At 35.7% G+C, this 26999-nt stretch overlaps 2 protein-coding genes across 4 annotated transcripts; one reads left to right on the forward strand and one right to left on the reverse strand.

Annotated features, from left to right (window-relative positions):
* The first annotated feature begins 1816 nt into the window (after window positions 1-1816).
* LOC110879973 (protein MEI2-like 1) lies at window positions 1817-8940 on the forward strand. Of its 2 annotated transcripts, none has more exons than XM_022128528.2 (13): window positions 1817-2033; window positions 3392-3535; window positions 3693-3732; window positions 3885-4228; window positions 4322-4480; window positions 4750-4845; window positions 4938-5074; window positions 5273-5355; window positions 6137-6722; window positions 6830-6914; window positions 7633-7701; window positions 7808-7987; window positions 8692-8940. In XM_022128528.2, exons 2-13 carry the CDS (start codon window positions 3509-3511, stop codon window positions 8830-8832), a joined length of 1947 nt encoding a protein of 648 aa, XP_021984220.1. In that variant the 5' UTR covers window positions 1817-2033; window positions 3392-3508; the 3' UTR covers window positions 8833-8940. The 2 variants fall into 2 exon arrangements, with proteins under 2 accessions (XP_021984220.1, XP_021984219.1); XM_022128527.2 differs by having other exon boundaries at window positions 3410-3535.
* Window positions 8941-9723: 783 nt separating this feature from the next.
* LOC110879972 (protein BONZAI 2) lies at window positions 9724-16418 on the reverse strand. Of its 2 annotated transcripts, none has more exons than XM_022128525.2 (15): window positions 16190-16418; window positions 15087-15134; window positions 14492-14640; window positions 14361-14409; window positions 14217-14273; window positions 12642-12830; window positions 12348-12544; window positions 12149-12251; window positions 11936-12050; window positions 11772-11848; window positions 11554-11691; window positions 11315-11479; window positions 10652-10765; window positions 10460-10556; window positions 9724-10330 (listed from the first exon to the last, which is right to left on the reverse strand). In XM_022128525.2, the coding sequence occupies exons 1-15, from the start codon at window positions 16340-16342 to the stop codon at window positions 10236-10238; spliced, it is 1746 nt and encodes a 581-aa protein (XP_021984217.1). In that variant the 5' UTR covers window positions 16343-16418; the 3' UTR covers window positions 9724-10235. The 2 variants fall into 2 exon arrangements, with proteins under 2 accessions (XP_021984217.1, XP_021984218.1); XM_022128526.2 differs by having other exon boundaries at window positions 14492-14700; window positions 16190-16283.
* Window positions 16419-26999: the final 10581 nt, after the last annotated feature.

The following is a 26999-nucleotide window of genomic DNA, read 5'->3' on the forward strand; positions in this document are numbered from 1 at the left end:
GATAAACATCCACATTAGGGTACACAATATGGTTCTCGATTCTTGAAAACTTTTGCTAGCCCCGATGCCACACCTCAACCGATGACGAAAGCATCGGAGCGAGATGAAACGAGATTATTCGAGACTTCATAACGTACTATTGATGACAATAATTAAAACAACAATATTCCATTTCATTTTTAATTGAGATTGTTCGAGACTTCCCACCTCTCGATCTTTCCTTTTTCTTCTTTTTTGTTTCTCTCCCGAATCTCTCAAAAAACTTGGAGTTCTTCCCGATTCTTGAAGAAGATCATCGGGGTTGAGAGGGGGGGGGGGTCCCAATCGGGGTGAACCCTCCATGAACCCATACCGTATACCCTTATAAGATGAAAATACAAACATAAACATTCTATTTAAAAGTTAATATTGTTATAATAAATTAGTTAAATATATGTTATAGTAATCTTTTTAATAAAAGAGCACCAAAAAACTAAAAGTAGAAATATATGATATTAAAAGAAATAGTAAACAAGTTAGACCACTTGGTGTGGGGCTCGTCCCGGGACGTCGTGCGGTGGAGCCGAGCCTCAACACCATCCCGAGTTCACCGGCGTTGTCGTAATCCTCCCACCCCAGACAGTAAGGACACACACCAAAGTATATAAAAGGTAAAGGTAGAAAATATCATTTTAATATTCTAAGAGCATCGTCATGGGAAGATTTTGTGTAGTTTTTGCCTTTTTGGAGATGAAATTGAAAGGGAGTGAAGGGAAAGGATAAAGAGTAGGGTATATAAGAATGATGGTTTATTGGTAGTTTTTTATAAAGGGAGAGAATGTTGTGAGAGAGGCACGAGAGAGTGAGTTTTGATAGATGGCATGTAGGCGATGTTTTTGTGCATCCCTATCGTAGATGGCAGGGCCGGCCCAAAGGTCAGCATTTTTTAAAGCCTTAGCTTTAGGCCATCATCTGATTAGGGCCACCAGTTTAAAAAAATATACATATGCTATTTGTTATACTTTTTGTAACATGATATTTGGAAATGAGTTAGGGGCCTGAAATATTGAGTTCGCTTGAGGCCTCCATATTGGTTGAGCCGGCCCTAGTAGATGGTCTAACAACTATTTTTCAATAGAAATCCACTATATATATATATATATATATATATTGTATTTACATGTTTTCACTTTTTAAATTATAAGGTTAAAATACATATATGATTTATATACTTATTATTATCTTTTTGAACGAGTAAACACAAGATACACAGTTTGGTGAATTTTCCTTCATCAAGACCATCTTCAACAAGTATGAGTGTGAAAATCTTGGACCTATGTAGAAGAAATAGATAGGCAGGGAGGACGTGACAAGAAGAGCGATGATGAGGAATCCGTCTCCATGGACGGGAATTGTGAGAGATGAACGAAAGAGAAAGAGAGAACTACATCTGTAGAGAGAGGAATGAGAGAAACCGCACATGTTAACATAGAGGGTGGTCATTGGTTAGTGCACCTACTATTAAAATTTTGCTAAAAATCTAGCTTTTAATTGAAAGATAAAATCATAATTTGATCTTAATTCCACATTAATAACATTCAATTATGAATTAAGTGAACGTATCAATTTCTTTTTATCTCTTTATGAACAAAAAATCTTTTCCTGATTTTATACGTATTTCAATACGAGTGTATAAATAAATAAATAAATAAATAAATAAATAAATAAATAAATAAATAAATAAATAAATAAATAAAAAACACTTCAAAAAAGAAAAAAAAAAGAACAGTAGTGAGTAGAAATTGACATGTTACGTAATTCGTAATTTAACTGCCTCACGCAAACACACACATATCGCGCCCATTTCTTTTTCACTTTTTGTCATTTTCTCATTGAAAGCCATACTCACCGGACTCCATCTACTCTCCTCTCCGGCCATATTTCTTCTTTCTCTCTCTTCATCTCCGGCGAACATGTAAATAACCGTTTTTCAGCTCCTACATATATTCTCTCTGTTGCTTCAGATTTCGCAAACACAACAGAGTCGGTAGCAGGTTAGTTCTGGTTTAGTTTACCTAATTTTTTCTAAACCTAATTATGTGCTTAAAATAGCTTCGTTTGTGATCAATTACGTCGGAAATTGAAAGTTATGGTTGTTAATTTAGTGCGGTTTGTTTGATTGTTAGGCGCTAGCATGTGTGTTTGCTTTTGATAGAATTTGGTGAATGTTTGGTGTTTGATCTTACATTTTGGTGAATTTAGTTGTTTCCGATGAGGTTTGTGAAGTTAGGTTTGGATCTTAGTTTTGGAGTGTTAGTGTAATTTATGTAAAATATAATTGGTTCAGATGAATGTTTGTTAGTAAGGAAGAATTGTTTAAGCTTAATTGTGGAGTTTTAGTTTAATTTATGTAACAATTGATCGGTTCAGATGAATGTTTACTGTTAAATCTTACTTGTGGAGTTTTAGTGTATTTTTTCGTCAAATTAATATGTTCGGATGAATGTTTGTTAGTAAGGAAGAACTGTTTAAGCTTAATTGTGGAGTTTTCGTTTGATTTATGTAACAATTGATCGGTTCAGATGAATGTTTATTGCTAAGGAAGAACTGTTAAATCTTACTTGTGGAGTTTTAGTGTATTTTTTCGTCAAATTAATAGGTTCGGATGAATGTTTATTGCTAAGGAAGAACTGTTTAAGCTTAATTATGGAGTTTTAGTTTAATTTATGTAAAGGTTAATTGGTTCGGATGAATGTTTATTACTAAGGAAGAACTGTTTGATGTTAACTGTGGAGTTCTAGTGTAGTTTCGTAAGAAGTAATACGTACGGATGAATGTTTATTGCTAGGGAAGAACTGTTTAATCTTAATTGTGGAGTGTTAGTCTAATTTATGTTGAAATTAATCGGTTTAGATGAATGCTTATTACTAAGGAAGAACTGTTTGATGTTAATTGTAGAGTTTTAGTCTAATTTTGTAAATATTGATTGGTTTAGATGAATGTTTATTACTGAGGAACTGTTTAATCTTAATTGTGAGTGTTAGTCTAATTTATGTAAAACTAATCAGTTCAGATGAATGTTTATCGCTAAGGAAGAACTGTTCAATTATAGTTGTGAATTTTTATTTTAATTTTGTAAAAATTAAACGGTTCGGATGAATGTTTATTGCTAAGGAAGAACTGTTTAATCTTAATTTTGGAGTTATAGTCTAATTTATGTAAAAGGTAATCGGTCCGGATATAACTTAGGAAGTAAATGTATTTGGAGATTCTGTGTAATTTTTGCCAGGTTTCCTTGTTTGTAATTTTGCAATAAGGTGTCCTGGTTATGAGAAATTGGTTGTATGCTAAATTGCTCATGTGTGTTTATATTAGACAAATTGTTTTAACCAGTTCTACTGTACTGAAATAGTGCTTATTATTGGTCAAGTGGTCCGCATCAGATAATGTTTAAATAGGGATCAAATTATACTAAGTTGGGGCTTCTAGACCTTCATCATCCACTCTGTTATGCTTTCCTACTGCCATTATGCCAGTTGCTGTTAAGGATCTACAGGTACCCTTTTTTAACTTTTATGTTGCAGTCTATGTGTTTGTTTTTTTCCCTCATGTTTTATATATGGGTTCATGGTTTCCATATTATTATTATTATTATCTTCTTATTGGATCTTTGTTATTGATTTTTTGAAAAACCTATGTCCTTACTTTGCAAGGAACATGTTGCAAAATCAACTCTCAAAGCCAATAAGCAAGGTGAGCATTATTCATTCAGTTACTTATATTTATAAACTGTTACTTTTCTTTATCGGTTGGTATACAATGACTGATACCCATGTGTTATCAATTCCATGTTGCTTGTGAGATGTGACGGAGATTAAATATTAATATTTATGTAATTACTGCAGACACATGCTTTGAAGAAAAGGGGTCAATAATATGTACCAAACAATCACAGACTATTGAAAGTCTTCTTCCTGATGAGGAAGATCTCTTCTCTGGCGTACTTGATGAATTGGGTTGTACTGCTGACGATGAAGAGTTTGATCTGTTCAGCAGTAATGGAGGCATGGAATTAGAAGTCAATTCCAAGTTATATATTAGTCAACAGAATCTTTTGACCGCTGAAGGACTTAATAGTGATCAAAGCAGTTCAGACTATTTAGTTTACAGTGAACACCCTTCCAGAACACTTCTTGTGAAAAATGTGGATAACAGAGTTGAGAATTCAGAACTCAGGGCTCTTTTTGAGGTGCATAACAGCTCTTTTTCCGTATGTTCTTTCTATTTTCCGTTCTTTTTTGATGTTCGATTCTTACTTATAATGGCTGCTTTTCTCTATCAGCAACATGGACACATACAAACTTTCTACACAGTTTGTAGATGTCAAGGTTTTGTGATAATTTCCTATTATGACATAAGAGCTGCTACTATTGCGTTTAGCAAACTTCAAAACGTGCCATTGGAAAATGAGAAGCTTAACATACGTTATTTGAATCCAAAGGTACATGACCAAAATTTTATAGTTTGTTTAGTATTTTTCCTAGGCCTGTAAATAAACCGAACGTTCACGAACTGTTTGTGAGTTGTTCGGCAAGAAGTTCATTTATTTAAATAAATGAACGAACATGAACACAATTTTTTGTTCATTTAACGAACACGAACACACATTTTGTTTGTTCATTTATGTTCATGAACGTCTGTTTATGTTCGTTTATGTCCTAATATGTTGTTGGATTTATTTTGACTTTTACAACTTTGACTCATATATAGGAGAATACCTCCAGCCTTGAGGTATCCATCTGTGATCCCTCTATATCAAATGACAAACTTCACCAAATATTTGGCAATTTTGGAGAAATTGAAGAAGTAAGTTATTCGCTGAGATTTATATAAAAAATATGACATGATGAATCATGAATCGTCCTCCTTATGTGTTTTTTTTTTTTTGTTACTGACAGATATGTGGAACCATACATCAAAGACATATTAAATTTTATGATATTCGAGCTACAGAGGCAGCTATCAATGGATTAAGTAGTAGTAATATGTTGCAAGGGATCAAACTTCAAGTAAACCATCCAGAATGTGCAAAAAGGTATTATTTGATTATTCCTAATAAATCATCTCTATCATTTGCCTTAAATTTCCAAGCTGAGATAAAGATAAATTTATGACATATTTAGTTTCTTTTTCTAAAACCTGATTTCATTTGTCATTGATTGATGATTGTTAAACACTATATATATTTTTTTAATTATGCTGAAGATTTTGGACTAACATTATCCTTGTGCAGCTTGATGCAACAATTTACTCATGGGCTAATGCAAGATCAACTTAGGTCATGTCAAAATCCTAATAGCAACTCGTTACCACATGGTATATATACCTTTTCCATGGAAGAAATTTGCAACTGATTTGATTTGTTTAAAGTATAGGTGGAGGTTTCGACCCATAACTAATGAACTTGGTCATGTTTAATCTTAAACGGGCCATATAAAAAAATTAGCTAACAAGCTGAACGGGTCAAAAGGGTAGAAAGTTGTCTGAATTTATTTCATAATACAAATAAATTTCAAAAAGAGTAAAATGCCATTTTCGTCCCTGGGGTTTGGCCAATTTTGCGACTCTCATCCAAAGGTTTGTTTTTCCGCATCTGGATCCAAAAGGTTTGAAATCTTGCCGTTTTCACTTGGCTCGTTAACTCCATCCATTTTTCTCTGTTAAGTCAGTGGTATTTCTGTCTTTTTTGCTAACTCAAAGGGGAATTCGGTCTTTTTCACTTTATGTAAAAAGACTGAAAACCCCTGAAAAAGGCCGAATTGCCAAGCTAGCAAAAAAGACAGAAATACCCCTGACTTAACGGAGAAAAATGGATGGAGTTAACGAGCCGGCTGAAAATGGCAAGATTTCAAGCTTTTTGGATTCAAATGCGGAAAAACAAACCTTTGGACGAAAGTCGCAAAACTGGCCAAACCTCAGGGACGAAAATGACATTTTACTCATTTTAAAATGGGCAAACAGTGTGTGCGGGCCAATCTGACTGGCCCCGGCCCGTTAACTATCCCGCCCACCCATATTTCTACCTCTAGTTCTAAGGGAGTATGCTTTTCGTCTCAAATCTTGACCCATCTCACCACAAGTATTTCTTTTGGTGTAGTGGTAAATAGCTGCATGAAGGATGAGTATATCTATGGTGGCTGTTTTACAAATAGCTTTCCATCTATGGTTGGGATGTCATCTACTTATAATCAATTTGGCCACATGACTCATTATTCTACCGACCAAGCTTTCCATCCCCAATCATTACCCATCAACTGCAGAGGTCATGTCACCTATGACTCTTTAAACTCGGAAGCTGTCGGTTTTACACCAGAAACAAACAACAAGCATCTTCATATGTTCGGTTCATATGGTCCGCCATTTGAACACATGTCTGGTTCAGCACTCAGGGGACATCATCATGTGCTGAACGGTTCTAGCTCCTTCCAGAATCGTCAACTAAATCCTGTAATCTGGTCATACTCACCCCCGTTGAGTACTAACGGTGTTTCTGCTCATACCGCTTCAAATCCCAAGAAGTGCTCTTTTAGCAGGCCAAAGGGACGGGTGAGACGAACATCCCATGGAAGACATGAATCCGTTTCCTGCCAAACAGATGAGAAACAGTTTGAACTTGATATTGAGCGTGTTTTGCGCGGGGAAGACTCACGCACGACATTGATGATTAAAAATATTCCGAATAAGTACGATAATATATGTATTGTTTCTTTTTCATCTTAGTACTAGTTTGAATTATCCTCAAGAATTTCCTCCAGTTTTGCAGCTATTGAATCCAGTGTTATTACTGCAGGTACAGTTCAGCGATGCTATTGGCTGTAATCAATGAACATAATCAAGGAACTTATGATTTTATATATCTGCCTATTGACTTCAAGGTAAAAGTATTATACCATTATATATACTGCAACTACCAACTTTGCGAGTTTGCGTGAACAGTGATTTGAGTTTTTTTTTGCTTCTTTTTTTTGTCTATTTGTATTTTTTATACTTTTACCCCTCAACTTTCAGCACTGACACTTACAACCCCTTAACTTTCTAAAGACTTTGTAATTGAGTTTTACGTGTTTATTCTTATGTACATGTGGGTGTAAATTCAAGTTGATCTATGTTTAGACGTAAATTTTTCCCGGAAATGAGTCGGGTCAAATGTAATATGTTCTTATGTACATGTGGGTGTAAATTCAAGTTGATTTATGTTTAGACGTAAATTTTTCCCGGAAATGAGTCGGGTCAAATGTAATATGTTCTTATGCTTATTGTTAAGTATGTTTTCAGTTGGTCTACGTTTTGATGTAATTTTTTTTTCCCGGAAATGAGTCGGTTCAAGTATAATACGTTCTTATGCTTATTATTATGTACATTTTCAGTTGGTCTACATTTTGAGGTAAATTTTATTTTTTTTCCAGAAATGAGTCGGGTCAAATATAATACGTACTCGTGCTTATTTTTATGTACGTTTTCAGTTGGTCTACGTTTTAACGTGATTTTTTTTTGGAACGCCATGGCAACGCGCGGGGCAATTTACAAGTTGTTTGACGTTTTATTCTTGTGTTAGAAAATATACCATCTGTAACCTTATTTGTGTGTTCACAGAATAAGTGCAATATGGGGTATGCATTTATAAACATGACTGATCCACTTCAGATAGTGCCATTTTACAAGGTAAGTTGCATGCTTTGTGTGATCCGAGCCGTCCAATCTGCTAAATTCTCAGTTATAATTTAATTTAATGAAAAGAAATACCAAAAGCGGCAACATACTTTTGCAGTCATTTAATGGCAAAAAATGGGAAAAGTTCCATAGTGGAAAAGTGGCATCTCTTGCATATGCTAGAATCCAGGGAAAAGCTGCCTTAATCTCACACTTCCAAGAATCAAGCTTGTTGAATGAAGATAAGTCTTGTCATCCTATTCTCTTTACCACAGATGGCCCGAATGCCGGAAGTCAGGTAACACATCACATTGTACACATTATTTTTAACGGGTCAGATAAACTTATTCTAACAAGTTGACCCGTTACCAAGACTAGCTGACCCACCAACTTTGTCACCCCTACTTGATATGCATCAAACGTCCACATTTAGTGCACTGGAATCTATAAAAGTTGACCCGTTTGGAGTTATGAGGTCCCGTGAAATAAGAACAGAAATGGCATAAGTGTCAGATCCACAACAGGCCGGGCCGGGCCAAGTTCAATTGCTAACACATATGGTCCATTTCATTATTTTTATATAAGAGAAAATGTTACTGTTCATCAAAAGACACTGTTCACCCTCTATAATTCTTTAATATTTTTTGAAAGTGGTTGTGAGTGGACGACAGAGAAAAGCTAATGATAAAAGTATAAAAAATATTATTTAATTGAAAATGAGTGAGAAAAGGTAGTGATTTTTAGTGTAATTATAGAGATGGAGTAGATAATCGATTGTGAATAAAAGCTAAATATGAATAAAAGCTATACGAAGTTGTTTAAAGAGGCGTTTGAAAACATTTGAATAGCAGTTTGGCGACTTTTAATTCATTTGATCCATTAGAAGTAAAAATTTAACCTAAAACAACCAATCTTTAACTTTATAACCAATGATTGTTAAGTGCATAGTTTACTTTTACTAGTTGTGTATAATCGAAATGGATTTGTTTTGTGTGTTTGCAGGAGCCTTTTCCCTTGGGTCCAAACATTCAATCAAGACGACACAAGAACCGGTCCAACACCCACAAAGTGAATGCAAACCAAGAGATGTTGTCATCTTCCTTAACAAGGGAGTCTTATTATTACATAAAGAACGTTGTCTGAAATTTAAATTTCAAATGTGAACGATAAGTCTTAAATTAACCACCAAATCACTACCCTTTGCATACTTGATATTTATAACTTCGAGTTTATAAGAAGGCATTTTGACTATTTCTTGTTTTGTCGCTTAGCTTTAAAGTTGTTATTAAGGCTAACTTTCAAAAATACCAACAAAGACAATCAATTCTGTTAAAAATCAGCAGTAAACCTTTTTACCTTGTCAGCAAGGTACATGTTTTCGGTCAGGTTAAGTAAAATAGCAATTATTGAAAAATTCATTGGTTTTATCTATGTTTTCTTAGATACAATGAGCAATATGTTTCTAAAGACACGTTCGTTATATAACCAATTTTAGGTAGAGAGCTACAAGGAATCGCATAATGTATTTTATACATAGTACTTGCACATGTAATGAGAATTAAAAATTTATACATAGTATTTGCACATGTAATGAGAATTTAAAACGGAGTTTAGTAGGCGGTTATAAATATCTTATCGTCACAATTAAAGTGAAGTTTATAAGTGCGTACATGAATAGCTACCTCGTCTTCAACAAATCGTGAGACATCATGGTCATTTACGCAAACATCCGCATCCAAATCCACTTGGTTCATGTGCGTGTGTGTGTGTAAATGTATATGAATGCACACACCTGTCCACATCCACTTAAGTTGATTACAATGTTATTTATAGTTTTTAAAGATGCTCATTCCAGTCCGACAAGTGAACCGATCAAGTGACATATTCGATGTCCAGGATTTTCAAACATCAGTCTAAATAATTAACATATATTGGACACCTAGTGGTAACAAGCATTGAATTCCATATATAGAAACTCGAAAAAAAAACTAACAATTGAGGGAACTACTTTGAAAAGTTTGAAGACGAAGTCACTAATTACCAATTTCTTTCTATATTTTGTACTGTTTTTAAATGTTCGGCACGTCTACCGAAAATCACAACTCATTTTTCAATTCACTTTTAAATAGAGTAAATTACAGGAATTAAAAAAAATAAAAAGAAAAAAATTACAATTTTTCAAGAGATGAAGCTATTGACATCCTTAACAAGACAAGTCAACCTCTTCAAAGCACAGGTACGTGGTCAAATAGTTCAACTCCAAAACTATCACATGATGTGATGTGCAAATCAACACTAAAACATACAACATGATGATTTTGTGTTTCTATCATTTTCAAGTGACATATTCAAAACCATTCTCTCCTTTTTACTCATAATTTGGATAGATTTGATGGCTCGTGTTTAATGGGCCCCACAAGTTGGTGCGGGACAATCGAACCAGCACATCTATCCAAATCATGAGGATGAAAAGAATGAAATCGAAAATTGCACATGAAATATGATAGAAAGCACTAGTAACGTGTATTTACAGTTTTTGTAAGCGATCATGTACTTGGGCGAATATCTCTGTTTTTCATGAAGGTTAAGAATTGCGAAGGTAGTTCTTCCAAAAGTGATTGAACAACAGACATTTCTCCACCTGCATGCAAGAAAAAACGAATAGATTAGAGAATAAGTCAACTTTTGACTTTTGATACATATGGAAACATATGCATATATTTATGTATGTATGTAGGTATTTCTGTGTGTATGGAACAGAACGAATTACCTTGTACATCTCGGAATGGAACAAATTGGACTATATCACGTGTTGCAACGCGTCCCGTTGTACTTTCAAGCCTCTCTCCTTTGTCAGCATCTAAAATCTGCCAAACATTAAAATTGAAGAAAACAAAACCTCTTTTAAGTAAAATGTGATGGATGCAACGTAACAAAATGGGCAAAAGAGTAATTTTAGTACCTCCATCTCCTTAAAGTCGGCCCCACCAACCCCAACAATAAGGATAGATAGTGGCAAATCAGATGCATTCACAAGGGCATCTTTTGTTTCTTGTAGATCTGTTATCACTCCATCCTGTCACATTCCCAGTGAATTCGTTACGATAAGACAACAATGAAATAACAATTGTAAATTAAATAAAATAACATCTTTTATAGTATAGTAAAATGTCATTTTCGTCCATGAGGTTTGACCACTTTTGCTACTTTCGTCCAAAGGTTTGCTTTTTGGCATCTGGATCCAAAAGGTTTGAAATCTTGCCATTTTCATCCAACTCGTTAACTCTATCCATTTTTCTCCGTTAAATGAGGGGCATTTCCATCTTTTAAGACATTTTTTATTAAATAAAAAACACTATAAGAAATAAAGATCCACCTCTGTTGACTTTCTCCCCACCCAAACCCTTAAATCATCACAAAAATGTCTAAAAAGACGAAAATACCCCTGACTTAACGTTAAAAAAATGGATGGAGTTAACGAGTCGGATGAAAATGGCAAGATTTCAAACCTTTTGGATCCAGATGCGGAAAAACAAACCTTTGGACTAAAGTTGCAAAAGTAGCCAATCCTCAGGGACGAAAATGGCATTTTACTCTTAATAGTATAACGAATGGTGATGTATACCGTGATAATTAACAACACAAAGTATTTCTTTTCATTAGCTGCTAACGACTGGCTGGCTATCCTTGCTGCAGCAGTAATCACAGGTCCAAATAGGGTTGGCCCCGCAAGTGTGACGTTAAAAAGGGCACTTGCGTATGCCATCATAATTCCGTGAATCCCATCAACCTAGAATGATAACACGAACATAAAAATCAAGAATCCCAATATATAATAAATATATTGCACAGTATAAGTATCACCTTTGAGTGGCCACTGCTCCCGTTTAGGTTAAAACAATGAGAGACGGGGCCGTCAATTGGCCGTGCTCCAAAGCCCCATGCATGAAACTTCCTCTCGGAATCGTAACACTGCAGTACCTCTCCAGCATCTAGTATTGCCTATAGTATATATAATACTGTGATTGTAATTTATAGATGTGTGTGTATTTTGTATAGACATGTGAAAATTTGATTATCACCTTCTGGTATGCATTTGGACGTCCAGAATGGTCGATGTAATGTAACGAATCTGGTAAACGGGGATTTCCATTTGATGCTGAAAATTGAACGTAAAAGACATGAGCTTCAATACAGATTCACTATGAAGCTCAACTAAAAGCATTTCTAGAGTAGGATCAAATACCTGTGAAATCTATGGCCACCATGAAGCTCAGTTCAAAGCCATTATCCAAGTAATCAAGAAACGTATGATGAACACTTTCAGAAAACTTGTCTACATATAGCCGACTCTTCAATACCTGAATTCAATGTTTTATAAAAAAAAAAGGATAAGAGTGTAGCTGTGCAACACAATCACACAAGCTTATACGCACATATAAATTTCAATATTTAATACCTTAGTCTGCTGGTCTTTCCCAATAGATATGGGCACAAACATATGCTCTCCTTGCCCACCAAAAGACAGTTTTTCCAAGTCAGCAAGTGACTTCTGAACTTTGCTGAATGGTGGATGGCCCACATATCGTTTTTGAAAGTCAGCATTTTGCCTGTAATAAAACTACAACTGAAGCTAAAGAAAATATTATGTCACTTACCCAAGTAAATCATGCCTCCCGTTACTATTAAAGTTGAAGCACTCAATAACGAGTGGTGTTTCCTTGCTTCCAGCTCGTGCGACACTTATGGAGACGGGTTTCCACATTGGATTTAAATCATTTTTCAAAACCTCTGTTTTGCAAATAGGAATGGCATTCCCACTCTCCACACATTTAGAAATTACTAGGAAAGGGTCCTGCAAAAAACAAATATAATATACATCAATGCCGGTCATGCTATAAATTTATAATGATATATAAAGGTGGCAATTTCTGCCAACAGCAGATCCATACACTTTTGGAGAAGAGTTCCTTGTTCTCTAAATCAGTGCACCTAAATACCAATTCAGCTGTCGTTTTTGAGACAGCACATTCTTCTGCATGAACCTTGAGCTGCCCTAATTTCTTTAAATGAGTTGAGCTTGTAGATTCCATTTTTCTCATAAGATCTATGGCCAATGTGCGGTCTCGTTTAGTTACTATCTATGTACAAATAAAGTCAGCATCTTACAGTTACAATAAATGCTTTGAATTTAGATGTGTGTGTGTATAGGGTGAGGATCCTGAGAAAACCACAAGTTATTTGAGAACTTGAGAGAACCGGTATCAACCAAATAAGTTAAAAAATTAACTTTTTTTATTAAAAGGTTATCTTGTAAAACTATAAAAAAACCAAAAAAGTTATATGTAGATTGATGATATACATATGTGTAGCATGCAAATGTACACATACATTTTTTAAAAAAAAAAAATCTTTCATTAAGGAAAAGAATAGTAGCATATAAATAAATGTAAGAAAAAAAATTAAAAAAATTGCTTGGTTGATAGAGGTTCTCTCGGTTCGCAAATCTCCATGCGGTTCTCATTTGATCCTAATCCTATATGTGTATATAAAGGGTTAGGATAATGTTTGAAACACTAGGTTAATTAAGAAACGCAAGAAGCTTTTTCTGTCAGGTTTTTTTTTTTTTTGGATATATACATATATGTATAGTTGATATATACACGTGTATATTGCCTATCTTTCATGATGACTTGACGTCATCCTCACCTTCCTTCGGCTTATCACCGGCAGTCTGTCCAGGGTTCCAAACTCGATGGCAACTAAACACGAGGGTTGCGCTCGTTGCGGGACTTAACCCAACACCTTACGGCACGAGCTGACGACAGCCATGCACCACCTGTGTCGGCGTTCCCGAAGGCAGCCCTCTCTTTCAAGAGGATTTGCGGCATGTCAAGCCCTGGTAAGGTTCTTCGCTTTGCATCGAATTAAACAACATGCTCCACCGCTTGTGCGGGCCCCCGTCAATTCCTTTGAGTTTCATTCTTGCGAACATACTCCCAAGCGGGATACTTAACGTGTTAGCTACAGCACTACACGGATCGATACGCACAGCGCCTAGTATCCATCGTTTACGGCTAGGACTACTGGGGTATCTAATCCTATTCGCTCCCCGAGACGAAATGCATATATGTATATACGTGTTTAAAGTTGAAAAATAAGTATCGTACATATATGTTTCATACTACACACATATGTATAGTTTAAGAATTGACAACATACATGTGTATAATTCAAAATTGTCAATATACATATATGTATATATTCAAAAAAAAAAATTCTTAAAAACGTGCGAGTAAAAAAAACCCTCTTCAAAACGTGCAATCAAAAGTAAAAAAATTGGCTTAGAGAAAATGTGCGGTCCAGAATGCTTCTCGTGTTTCTCAATTACCATGTGTTACTCTTAGGATCCCTACACTATATATATGAGATGTTACATAAGTTTCTCAAGCAGTCATAGGATATCATGTCGTTGTTACTTATAATGTATGATGATAAAAATAATAAACCAAATGAATAGATGATACCTCAGATAATGAACAAGTAGCCTCGCCCAGAAGTTGCTGCTCATCCAACTTAAGCATCTGTAGGACAAAAATAAAACGACTTTTTGAGTTCTTACTTCTTAAGAGACATTATTAATATATACTATATAGAATAATTTAATGTACCTTTTCATCTAGTCCATGAAATTGAGTGTCAATATCGTACACATGGAACCTGTGATACAAGATAATAACAAATGAAATTCAAAAGGATACATACATGTAAGAAGATAAAGAAATTGGTTTGCAAAACTTACACCAGTGTCTGAACCATCTCAAAATAATAATTAATAATAACTTTTTTGATCCATTGAGGACTTAATGAATTTAAAACGACTTCAGTACGGCCAAGCTCTTGCAACGAACCATCCCTTCCTTTTGTATATATAACTACCATAGGATCACTCTATAAATGAAACATATATGTGTGAGAAGCAGGCAAACTTTCATGTATAAAGATGAAGACCTGTGTAGTTAAAAGCAAATTTTCACTTTATCTGGAACATTACAAACATATATAAGCAAAAAAAATGAAAATCTTGATGTGCAACCAATTAGTTACTGAACCTAGAAAAAGTGCAATGTATACTTGCAGCATTATAAGAGATGAAAAATATGACTCAAAGTTATGTGATTAGCATGGATTCAAGTTTTGCTAATTATTGTATATGAGAAATATCAACATAAGAAAATTATTCCTGTTTTTTTTTCTAATACTCTATTCTAATAAAAATGCCATAAAAATTCGATAAACCACACACTAAGCATTAGAAGAAGCACAATAAATCAACATTTGGAATATAAAAAAATGGCTTCACTAAGTAGGTTCTCAGAAGAATGCAGACAACCTACCTTCGAAAGCACATCCCGGTCACGTAAATTTGAAGCAGATAAGGATAGCTGCAAGAATTTATTAAAAATGCATCAGAGAAACAGGAGGCAATATAATCATGAACCATAAACTGTATCACAGTGGCTAACTCATAGTTAGTCATGTGTCCGTTACTTTAAGACAAACTTATACATTGAGCTTAAAACTTTTTCTAATTGCAAGAAGTACAAAATGAACTATTTAAGTACAAGCCAACAAACCATTTTGCCAAACATAGTGTTTTTATTTTCATATGTATGTAACTTCGATAGTTTTAAAATCCAGAATCAACCAATGCTATTATCTAAATATAATCCAACACCAATTCCGTTTCCAACTTGCACCACATGCTATAAATACAGCCAAGTAAGCAACTTATTAAAGACAAGTTTCAAAACCTTTGGTTTTCATTCAAAATCCAACCAACTTGACATCAAAAGGCAAATGAATCGTATTCTAGAAGCAAGCACACAACTACTAACTTCTACACTTCAGATATTCTGTTGAATTATTTGCCAAGTTAACATAAAAAGACAAATAAATGTTGTTCTATAAGTAAGCACACAACTACTTGCCTCTACACTTCAGATATTATGTTTAATTATTTGCCAATTCTACATCAAAAGACAAATAAATCTTATTCTAGAAGTAGGCACACAACTACACATGTTACTTGCTTCTACACTTTACATATTCTTCTTTACTTAACATATTTTGCTAAATCATCTACCTTAACATCAATGTGCATAAACTCTAATAACATATTAAGTTATCATAATAACATCCTCCTCCTCAACCAGTGGCAAACATATGTAACTATTCAATCAATTCATCAACCAAACATTTCACAAAACAATTCACGGAGTTTTCAACACTTCACCAGTCACTAGACCTAAGTAACCTAACATCTAATGCTAAATTAGTAAATTAAACAGCATATTCAACAAAAAAAAACTTCAATACAGATTACATAACTAATAACAGTATACACATCCTAATTCAATACAGATTACATAACTAATAACAGTATACACATCCTAAAACAAGTAAAACGAAAACAGCGAAAAAAAGCGAAGAAGTAAACCTCGATCTGAGTGTAAAGGCCGTGGTAGCCGCGAGTCCGGAGAAAACCTTCAACGGCGTCGTTCGGAGCATTGGCGTCTGGATGAGAAGAAGATCCGCCGACGGCGGACTGACCGCCGCCGTCTCCGCCGCTGCCGAGGCAGCAGTTTCCCATAACCACCACCGTCTGGAACAAAAGTAGATGAAAGTAGTGAAAGAGAGAAGAAAGAGGGGAGAAATGGTAAGTAATACATGGCCCACTTGTAATATATGTTGCTTGCAAGAAAGCGCGTTTTATTATTATTATTATTATTATTATTATTATTATTATTATTATTATTATTATTATTATTATTATTATTATTATTATTATTATTATTATTATTTTGGTCTTATAAACAAATTAATATTATTCTTACCACTATATGTTTTGAATATTGTTATGAATTTTGGATATGGTTTTTTAGTTGATGACTTGTTTGATACTTTCTTTTTATGTTATTATAAATTTTATGTAAAGGTCAATGAGTGAGCATGTTTGCTTTTTGGATATGGATATTATTATATAGAAGTAATGGATGGATGTATTTGTTGATGGTATTGTTTTGTTGTGCTTAGTGTTGGAATCAATTGAACCAAAGCAAAGCAACCGAAAGATTTTTGTGAAAACTCATCAAGAATATTTTCTTGTTTGTTAATTATTATTATAAAGAATAAAGTAAAACCCAATAAGAAGTTATATATTTAACACATCTATTTAGAATAAGCTATTCTAAATCTACACTAAGTCAAGCCTAATTTGAAATTCAAACTAACATGTATTATTTTCTTCTCTTTATCAACTTATCCATCTTTATCTATTCATTCAGTTTATCTCATCTCACGATTTTATCTGAATCACTAGGATTCAACCTTCATTTGGAACCCTATTTCTAAAGCTTGACTAGTTCATTATTTATTAATATTTTAATACTTTTATAATTATTTACATATATATATATATATAATATATACTATATTTATAATTATTTTTATCACAATTATATATAATAATAGTTATTATAAAAATATATATGATATACTGAATAAATAGTTATAAAATAAAACGATTGTTCAAGCTCGTGAGACGACTCAAACTCGATATGTGAAGCCCGAATCTAGCTTGTTTATTAAGTAGGCTCAATAAAAGGTCTGACTCGAGCTCATTTATTAAGTGAGTCTCAATAAAAGCTCTAGTCCGGGCTCGAGCTTGTTTAAGCCCAGCTCTATTCGAGTTTTAACGATTCAATCGTAAGTAGCTTACGAATGGCTCGGCACGTTTGCAAACCCTAGATGGATCTATACTTTGAGGAAGGTGGGTTTTTATATATTTATCTCATATTCGAACAATATCGTACGTATACTTTCTAAATGATACCGTGAAAGTAACAAAGAAAACCAAAATGGATTAGAGTAATCAAGGGAGAAAACTTTAATTTAATTTGCAAAGTTTGATAAGATGCAAGTGTACCCCTCCTTAATCCATTTCCTATAAAGTTTGTATTTGATTTGATGTCAATGAGGACGCAAGGTGCGATGCGATGTCGATTAGGGTTTATGAAGTCTGATTCTGAACGACAAGGAAGAATCCTAATAAACGAAGTTATGGATGAGAGAATCAGGGAAGACGAAACTGCAAATGAGAGAATCATGGTAGCGACTAGGGCTATGTTTCTCTATGTAATAAATTTAACTAAGAAGGTTAGTTAAATGGGTTTAGTCGTTTCATTAGCAAGTTAGGTGTATTGAACTTGTTTAGACACGAAACATGTATTGTCAACCCTAAGCAGGTTAGGTTAGTACATAGGTTTAATCATGACGTAAACGTGTTGACATGTTTAGACACGAAACATGTATAACCTAAAACCGTTTAACTCTGTGCTGTGTTAAAAAGTTTGTGTTACATATTGTTAACCCTAACTGCAACTATGTTGGCTTCTTTTTATTATGAAAGAGTAAATGATAGGCAACCATATTTTAGCACTTAAAGTGCTAAGTGCTAAAATAGGGTTGCCTATCATTTACTGTTTGATAACAAAAAGAAACCAAAATAGTTGAAGCAAGGGCTGACAATATTTAAGGGTGAAAGGAGTGGTTAAACATATGGAATAGACAAACTCCCCATTCACCCAATCAGACAGTGTCACGTCAATTCATCTAAATTGTTTACCTAATGCTCAAAAACGTTGGCGGTGGCTTACCTAATGGAGTTTAGGTAAACTATTTTTAAAAAAAGGAAAAAATGTGTGATTGGTTGAGAAGGAATGGACCCCACCACACACCCATCCCCCCCTCCCTCCCTCTCACCGAATCGGTGAAGGTTCACCGAAATCCTTTAGCTTGATCGGTAAGCTTGATGTTGGCAGTGGTTTACTACTTCGGTAAAGTGGTTTACCGACGGTTTACCGATACGACTCTGTTCACCCTAACAAAAAACGAAAAACCTATCAAAACCCACCGTTAGATGATAAGGTAAACTAACAAAGCGTGATTGCCACTCTTATCTATAGATAAGATCGTGCTTTCCTTATTCTCCATCCAACAAAAACCTATCAAAAGTCAAACCAACAGTTAGAAATCCAAGTCAAAGAGGTCAACCACCGAATCAAATGTTACCTATTATTAACTAGTGGAAAAGGAAATGGAAACATGATATTATATCATGCTTGTATATTTCATCACATATTTTTTTTTTTAACAACAAAGATGGAACTTTTATTCAACCACAAGCAAGGCGCTAATAGACATATAATAGTACATCATCCAGAATAAGAAATTAAGGTACAGTATTCATCAAGTGAAACGGAGAAGTTTTTTGATCATTTTCTAGCCATCTAGGAACGAGAAAGCACACCAATCTTCCCAGTTTATATATCTATGCCTCGATCTTCTCTTCAAGCATTCGAACGATTCTTCCCTGATTTCATCACATATTATATAAAGTGAGTTGCATATGTTTATCATAAGTGTATTATGTTTAATGTTCGTATTTATGAAATGTCTAATCTAAGTATCGTAACTTATTAAAAAGACACAGGATCAACCAAGTATTAGTATAACTTTAAGGTTGATTTTAGTTTGCGGGAATTAAATATGATGTTTTCTAAGGGTGAATTATACCCGTAATATATTTTCTATTGGTAATAAAATATTAACTTTTTATTAAAAAAAGAAGCTGAATTTAATAGACAAAAAGAAGGGAAAAAATGATGATATTGGCTTTCGCAGAAAATATTGAAATTTCTTTCATGGTGTGCGTATATGGAGTAGTGGGGTGGGACAAGAGAATCCTATCCCTTATCTTTTTCTTGTCACCCCAATTTGGTATGGTGCCTTGAACTTTTTCCTATTTTGGGTACATGGTGTTGTGACTTTCTAATCTTTATCATTTCTATTATAACTTTTTGACCTTGACTTCACTTTTAAATTGATTTATGAATATGAATATGAATTTTAAGTTGCACTTGCACATGAGAGAAGTTAGATAGATATAAAAAACTAAGAGAATATATTGCCAATGTTGGGTAAGTTCAGAGTAGTTATATTAAAGACACATTATAGGCAGGGGCACAGCTTTGTAGGAGCCGGGGGGGGGGGGGGTTCTGACCCTCCGAACTTTTCGCTCAGTAGTGTCCGGTATGTAGTTTTCGTATAGAACTTGTTAGGTATATACGTTTTCGACCCCCGGTCAGAAATCTCATGCTTCGCCACTGATTAAAGGATCGAACATGCAGTGGCGGAACTAGAACATTAATTCAGGGGTATCCTATTTTTTTTTGGCCGTGCAATTGTACAATATTAAAAAAACGACAATAAATAAATAAAGTAAAACAAATATCTAATAGATTTGTTCTCTTTTTTTTTCATAGCTTGCCATCACATCGTCGTCTTTTACTTCACGTAAAAAATCTTTGTCGACCGCACAAACCATAACATTGTTCAAAAATTCCGGGCCCATTTGATTGCGTAAATCCGTCTTGACAAGCTTCAATTTCGAAAAACATCTTTCAAACGGTTGTGGTTGCAACCGGTAAAAGCAAAGCTAGCTTCACTACCCGATAAACTGGAGGAAAAGAACTATGCGTTCCCGTTTCAACCATAACACGCGCAAGATCACTTATTCTATTCAAGTTTGCAAATTTATCACCATCACTTATAGTGTGACGAAATGGGCAATTGGGATTTGGGCTTATTATTTTCAATTGATTGGTATCCTCGTAGTTGTGTCATGCCATGCATTAAAACTTCAAGGCAATTGGGCAATTATTTACAATCTTTTATTATTTTGGGCTAACATATTGGGCAATTGGGCTTATTATTTACAATCTTCAATTGATTTGAGCTAACATATTGGGAAAATGGGATTTGCGCTTATTATTTTCAATTAATTTGGGCTTACAGACTCTTTTTTAGGGGTGTCCTCATAGTTGTTCAGGGCTATCCTTGATATAAAAACCATTTTTTTTACAGTACCGATAAAAAGTTGAGCCGTAGCCCGTGCTACGGCTCGGACAACATAAGGTCCGCCCCTGCGAACATGTAGAGTTAAACAATTGCTAATTGTGATGTATGGTTCTGTATGTATATGAGTTCAAGTGAGAATATACCCAAACATATTGATTCTCATCTTAGAAACGACCATAACATATTTATCTTTATATATCTAGAAAAAAATATAAAGGGTGGTGGGTGACCAAGTGTAACTCAGTTGTTCAATGAACATGTTTCAGTTGTGGATGGATCAATGGATTCTATGTAAAATTACTTTATATTTTTTCAATATTTCAGGCTATGTAGTGTATTACTATATATTTTCACTTTATATTAGCTTAGTGACCCAATAGACTAATAATACATGTTGGAACAATCCCTACCAACATCATCAATGAGTGGTGGTAGGTTACATCATGTCGTAATAGACTTGCAAGGTGTTTGTGGTGGCACCCATTGTTTGTTTTGTAATCGATGTGATTGACTAATGTGGTGTAACACTTCATAAAATCACGTCCAATGATGTATTGACACGTGTAATAAATCCTAATAAAGTCAAACCTTGAAATTTAGGGACTAATTTTTTCGAAAAATCGAAAAACTATAATTATAAACAAACTGAAAGTATTAACTGTCACACCCCGATTTCCACGTGTATCACCGGTGGGCCCGGTGGGGGATTACCGTGACGTAGTTGGCAACAATATAGTCAAACCACACAATTATATGAATGCACAGCGGAAGCATAAAGATAAATATAATTTAACCATTGATTATAATATTGAATGTATCACAATAGTCGAATGGTATCCACAGGGGGATCAAAATGATAAAAATATTGTTCAACAGACAAGGCATCAAAGCTTGCAAGACTTCTTAAGATGCTAAGGAGCTATAGCCAGCCGATTACGTGTAGTACCTGCACTTAATCTTTTTGGGAAAATACGTCAGTTTACACTGGTAAATACATTCAACCGACACTTTTGAAAATGTTTATTAAAATTGATTTGAATGCACAAGGCATAAACTCTTTTATAACTTGGGAGAATTATTTAATATTATAATCTTGTGAACGAATTACATGTTCCTTCTTTGCGTTCAGTAGCCCGGATCTAGTCCGGGTTAAAGATCAATAGACACACCACATTGCGTAAAACCGAGGTGGGTAAACCAACGGTTACGTCTTTTAATAATATAGACATAATGCCGGGTGTACGCCTACACCCGGATGTCGAGGTCGTGGCCATTTCGTAAAATGATGCCTAGGATATCCGGGACATGGTCATTAACCCCCCAAAGGCTTTTAAGTAACAAGACTGTTTAAACGAGCCGATCAAATTATTCAATTAACCACCAAATGATGGAAGATTTGATGCTCGATCAAGCGGTATTTTATATATACCGTAACCCAAGCCCGTATACGGAAAATAAGTTAAAAGTATTTACCTTTGCAAGTATTGTCCTTAATTGATTAAATCACAGATATCTTTTACTGGGGCTCCTATTCTGGAACGAAGGTTTTAAAATAACCTATTAGAACCCTAACGGGTCTTTATATTAGCCGTAGCCTAGACCGGTCAGTTTCAAGGGATAGATACGGTTTAATCGCGTGAAAGGCGAAAACCGAGAATGGAATGTGATTCTAACCCAACAAGTTCGAAGATTTATTTTATATGGGTTTAATATTCACACTCTGGATTTTGGGGTCAAAATAATATGGTTTGACCCGTATCGGCTAATTTATGTAAACTAGTTACATAAGCCGAACCGTGCGCGCAATAGGCGCAACGGGTAACCGTAAGAGTCCTACACTTGTTTCCCAAGTCAATATGCCTTAAAGAGGTTGTGGTATCAGTAGGATACCTTCCGCGATGCCCGTAACGAGTTTAAGTTTATTATACGCCCCGTAGGGGTTTTCCGGTCATTTTAAGGACTTTTAAAAGGGTTTTAGAGTTCTACAGGAAATCTGAGTTTCCCGATCAGTTTATAAAGTCTAAAATACTTTATTTATTATTTAAAATCAGTAGCAACTGGAATCGGGTCAAAAGACTTTATAGAACTCAAGATTTGGCCGAAAAGGGCATATTCGGTATTTACCGAACCGTAGCCATAACCGTAGGTTATGAGCAGGTTAAAAATGATTAAAAATCTTTAAAAATCCCAAAATATTATTTTACAACAGTGAGTAAAAGGTTTGGTGACGAAATCTTGGTTTAGGTAGGCGTTATGCTAATCGCGCCGTTTATTACAAAAGTTTCTTTTAATTGCGCTATTTAGCATAACTCCTATTCTAGACCTCGGATTGGCGTGAAACTTTAGGGACATGCTTAGAATTTAGTAAGCAAGGTCATGGTCCCTTCACGTGTCCGAAATACTCGTTTTATTTTAAAAAGGGCGTTACGGTCAACTTTTAAGCAATTAACGGAAATGCGTAAAAGACTCGGACAAACGACGAACCGGCCACAGAGGGTGATACCATCACGTGACCTGGTCCTAAGAGAGTCCTAAGGCATATCTACATTGCACTAAAACGGGTCAGAACTGAAGTCAAAGCAAAAGTAAAACTTTTGCGACATTCGGCTCCGAACCGGGTCAATATAGCAAATGGCCGAATCAAACGAGCTTAGACAAGTTTATATACTTAATATCATGTTTTATAAGTGTTCAAACAGGTTTCATATCATCTATATTACAGATTATGCAAGAATCGCAAAAATGGCTTTCTGTTGACTTTTTAAGTATACGTTTGACTCGACATTTGAACTAGTTAGAGTGGTGATCAGGGGGAACCCTTTTAGGGGTTTATTACCCACATAAATACCAACACAGAACTACTTTTGATTCGACAATTCACTGGACCATTCGTGATTTGTCGCAAAGTCAACCGTTAGTGACGACGGATTGACTTTTAAGCTAAACTAAGCAAAAACAAGGCCATAGAAGGTTTGGCATACTTACAGAGACTTAGAGCACGACTTAGAATTATAGAAGAACACTTGGGAGCTTCAGGAATGAGCAGAAGATGTGTTTTGAGGTGTGATGAACTTATGCACAATGTAGGCCTATTTATAGTAAAAAAATGACCTCTAGATCATTACAACTCAGGCTACAAGTGAGTATGGATGTTCAGCAGGTGTCCTAAGGTGCTAGGGGTCAGGTATAGGGCACCCATGCCTCATTGATTGCTCACAAGTTCGTCTACAAGCCAAATCATTGAATCTGCCCATACTTTCTGCATCTGTATGGTTCACGCGGCCCGCATGGAAGATCAGGCAGACTTGTACGCGGGTCGCCTGAGTTCTCATAACAGAACGCGTAATTGCCGAAGGCTCGCGGCCCGCGTTAACTTATGTGTAACCTTTACGCGGCCCGCGTTAGGTTTATTTTTTCAAGATTTTTGAATCTTTTATAATCATTGCCAAAATCTTGGTAATTAATAATGAAATCTTCGGTAATTAATAACCTGATCTTTCGGGTTTGAAGGGGTAACTTTGCGATTTGGCCCTCGATTATTTACAACTAAGGGCCTCGTGTTATTTACCCGCATTGTTAAGTCCCCGGTTAGTTTTTTAATTATTCGGAAAGCTTTAACTTTCATTGTTGACGCTTTTAACCCTTCTCGTACGAATTTGATCATAACTTTCTCGTTTTAAAACGGAACTTCACGGAATTTATATAGTACATTATAGTGAGCGTATTTTACTGTTACAAAGCCTCGGGTACGTCAAAGGGTCACTCAGAGGTATAATTAAACATGTTGACACAGTTAACCCCTGCAGCTTGTAATCTCTCACTTTCTTCCGCGTTTCGCTTCCGTACGATCCATGATTTATTCGTTTGAAGGTACGAGCATCGTTTAGGGTTACTATACAGTATACTTACCCTTGTTTGACATTTATAACCCTCGAATTTACATACTTTCAAAGTTTGTCAACTTTAGTCCTTTATTTAATATTAAATGCCACGTGTAACTCAAGACACGTGTCAATACATTATTGGACACAAAATTTCGAGGTGTTACATCCTCACCCCCTTAAAATAAATCTCAACCCGAGATTTACTCAAACAAATAGGGATATTTCTCTTTCATCGTGGATTCAACTTCCCACGTGAATTCGGGACCTCTCCGGGCATCCCATTTAACCTTAACTATCGGTACATGTTTCCTGCGAAGCTTCTTTACTTGTCGGTCTTCAATCGACAAAGGCTTCACCACAAACTTCAAGCTCTCATCTATACGCACATCTGTGTGTGGGATCACCAATGATTCATCAGCGAAGCACTTCTTTAGATTGCAGATGTGGAACACGTTGTGAATTCCGTTGAGCTCTTCTGGTAAGTTCAACTTATAGGCAACTGACCCGACACGTTCGATAACCTCGAAAGGTCCTATGTATCTCGGGCTCAGTTTACCCTTCTTACCGAAACGCATCACCCCCTTCCAGGGCGATACCTTTAGTAACACTTTTTCACCTACCTCGAAGTGAAAATCCTTACGCTTTGGATCAGCGTAACTTTTCTGCCTATCACGGGCAGCTTTGAGACGTTCTCGAATCTGGACAATCTTGTCCGTTGTTTCGAAAACTATCTCTGGTCCTGATAATTGGACTTCTCCCACTTCCGCCCAACAAACAGGCGATCTACACTTCCTACCGTATAATGCCTCGAAGGGCGCAGCCTTTATGCTGGTATGGTAGCTATTGTTGTAGGAGAATTCGATTAGTGGTAGGTTCTTATCCCAACTACCACCCAAATCGATTGCACATGCCCGCAGCATGTCTTCTAACGTTTGAATAGTACGCTCACTCTGACCGTCTGTCTGAGGATGGTAAGCCGTACTAAAGTTCAAACGTGTGCCCAAAGATTGTTGGAAACTCTTCCAGAAATGAGACGTGTATCTAGTATCTCGATCGGAGATAATAGACACAGGTATGCCATGTAAGGCTACAATCTTATCAACATATAACTGGGCTAATGTGTCGGAGCTATAAGTCTCCTTAATGAGTAAGAAATGAGCTGACTTAGTCAGTCTATCGACTATAACCCATATTGTGTCGTTTCCTTTGCTCGTTTTTGGTAACTTGGTGATAAAATCCATAGTTACACACTCCCATTTCCATTCCGGAAGTTCAGGCTGTTGTAGCAAGCCAGATGGCTTTTGATGCTCAGCCTTGACTTGCGCACAAGTTAAGCATTTGGCTACATAAGCGGCTACGGACTTTTTCAAGCCTATCCACCAATAATTTGCCTTTAAATCCTGATACATTTTATCTGCTCCAGGATGGACAGAATATTTGGAACTATGGGCTTCCTGGAGGATAACATCTCGTAGTCCTCCATAAATAGGAACCCATATTCGCCCATTCAATCTCAAAATTCCATCCTTGCTAAGAGTTAACTGCTCCTCAGTTACTCCTAACTTTTCTTTAGGATAATTAGCTTCCAACACAGCCTCTCGCTGTGCGGCTAATATCCTTTCAATCAAGTTATTCTTGACTTCAATGCTCTTGGCATTGATGCGGATGGGTTTCATCCTTTCTTTCCGGCTTAGGGCATCAGCGACTACATTCGCCTTGCCGGGATGGTATCTGATCTCACAATCATAATCATTTAAGGTTTCCATCCAACAGCGTTGCCTCATGTTCAACTCCTTCTGATTGAACAGATGTTGAAGGCTCTTGTGATCTGAATAGATCACAAACTTGATTCCGTACAGATAATGCCTCCATAGTTTTAGTGCGAATACAACGCACCCAACTCCAAGTCATGGGTGGTGTAATTCTTTTCGTGCACCTTTAACTGTCTCGAAGCATAGGCAATCACCTTGCCTTTCTGCATGAGCACACACCCCATGCCAGTGTGTGACGCGTCGCAGTAAACTACGAACTCTTCAGTACCTTCCGGTAGCGTCAACACAGGAGCGTTGCTTAGCTTTTGCTTTAAGATATCAAAGGATTCTTGCTGCTTAGGACCCCATACAAATTTTATCTTCTTCTTGGTTAGAGAAGTTAAGGGCGCAGCAATCCTTGAGAAATTTTCAATGAATCTTCTGTAATATCCTGCTAACCCCAGGAAACTACGGATCTCTGTAGGCGTCTTTGGCTCTTGCCAATTCATGACCGCCTCTACCTTAGCGGGATCCACCTGGATACCACGCTCGCTTACGACATGTCCAAGAAATTGGACTTCTCGTAGCCAGAATTCGCATTTAGAGAATTTGGCATAGAGTTTCTCGCGATGCAGCAATTTGAGAATGCATCGTAGGTGTTTCTCATGGTCAGCTTTATTCTTTGAATAGATAA

The sequence above is a fragment of the Helianthus annuus genome, chromosome 9 (genome assembly GCF_002127325.2).
Source record: "Helianthus annuus cultivar XRQ/B chromosome 9, HanXRQr2.0-SUNRISE, whole genome shotgun sequence".
Classification (NCBI taxonomy): Eukaryota; Viridiplantae; Streptophyta; class Magnoliopsida; order Asterales; family Asteraceae; genus Helianthus; species Helianthus annuus.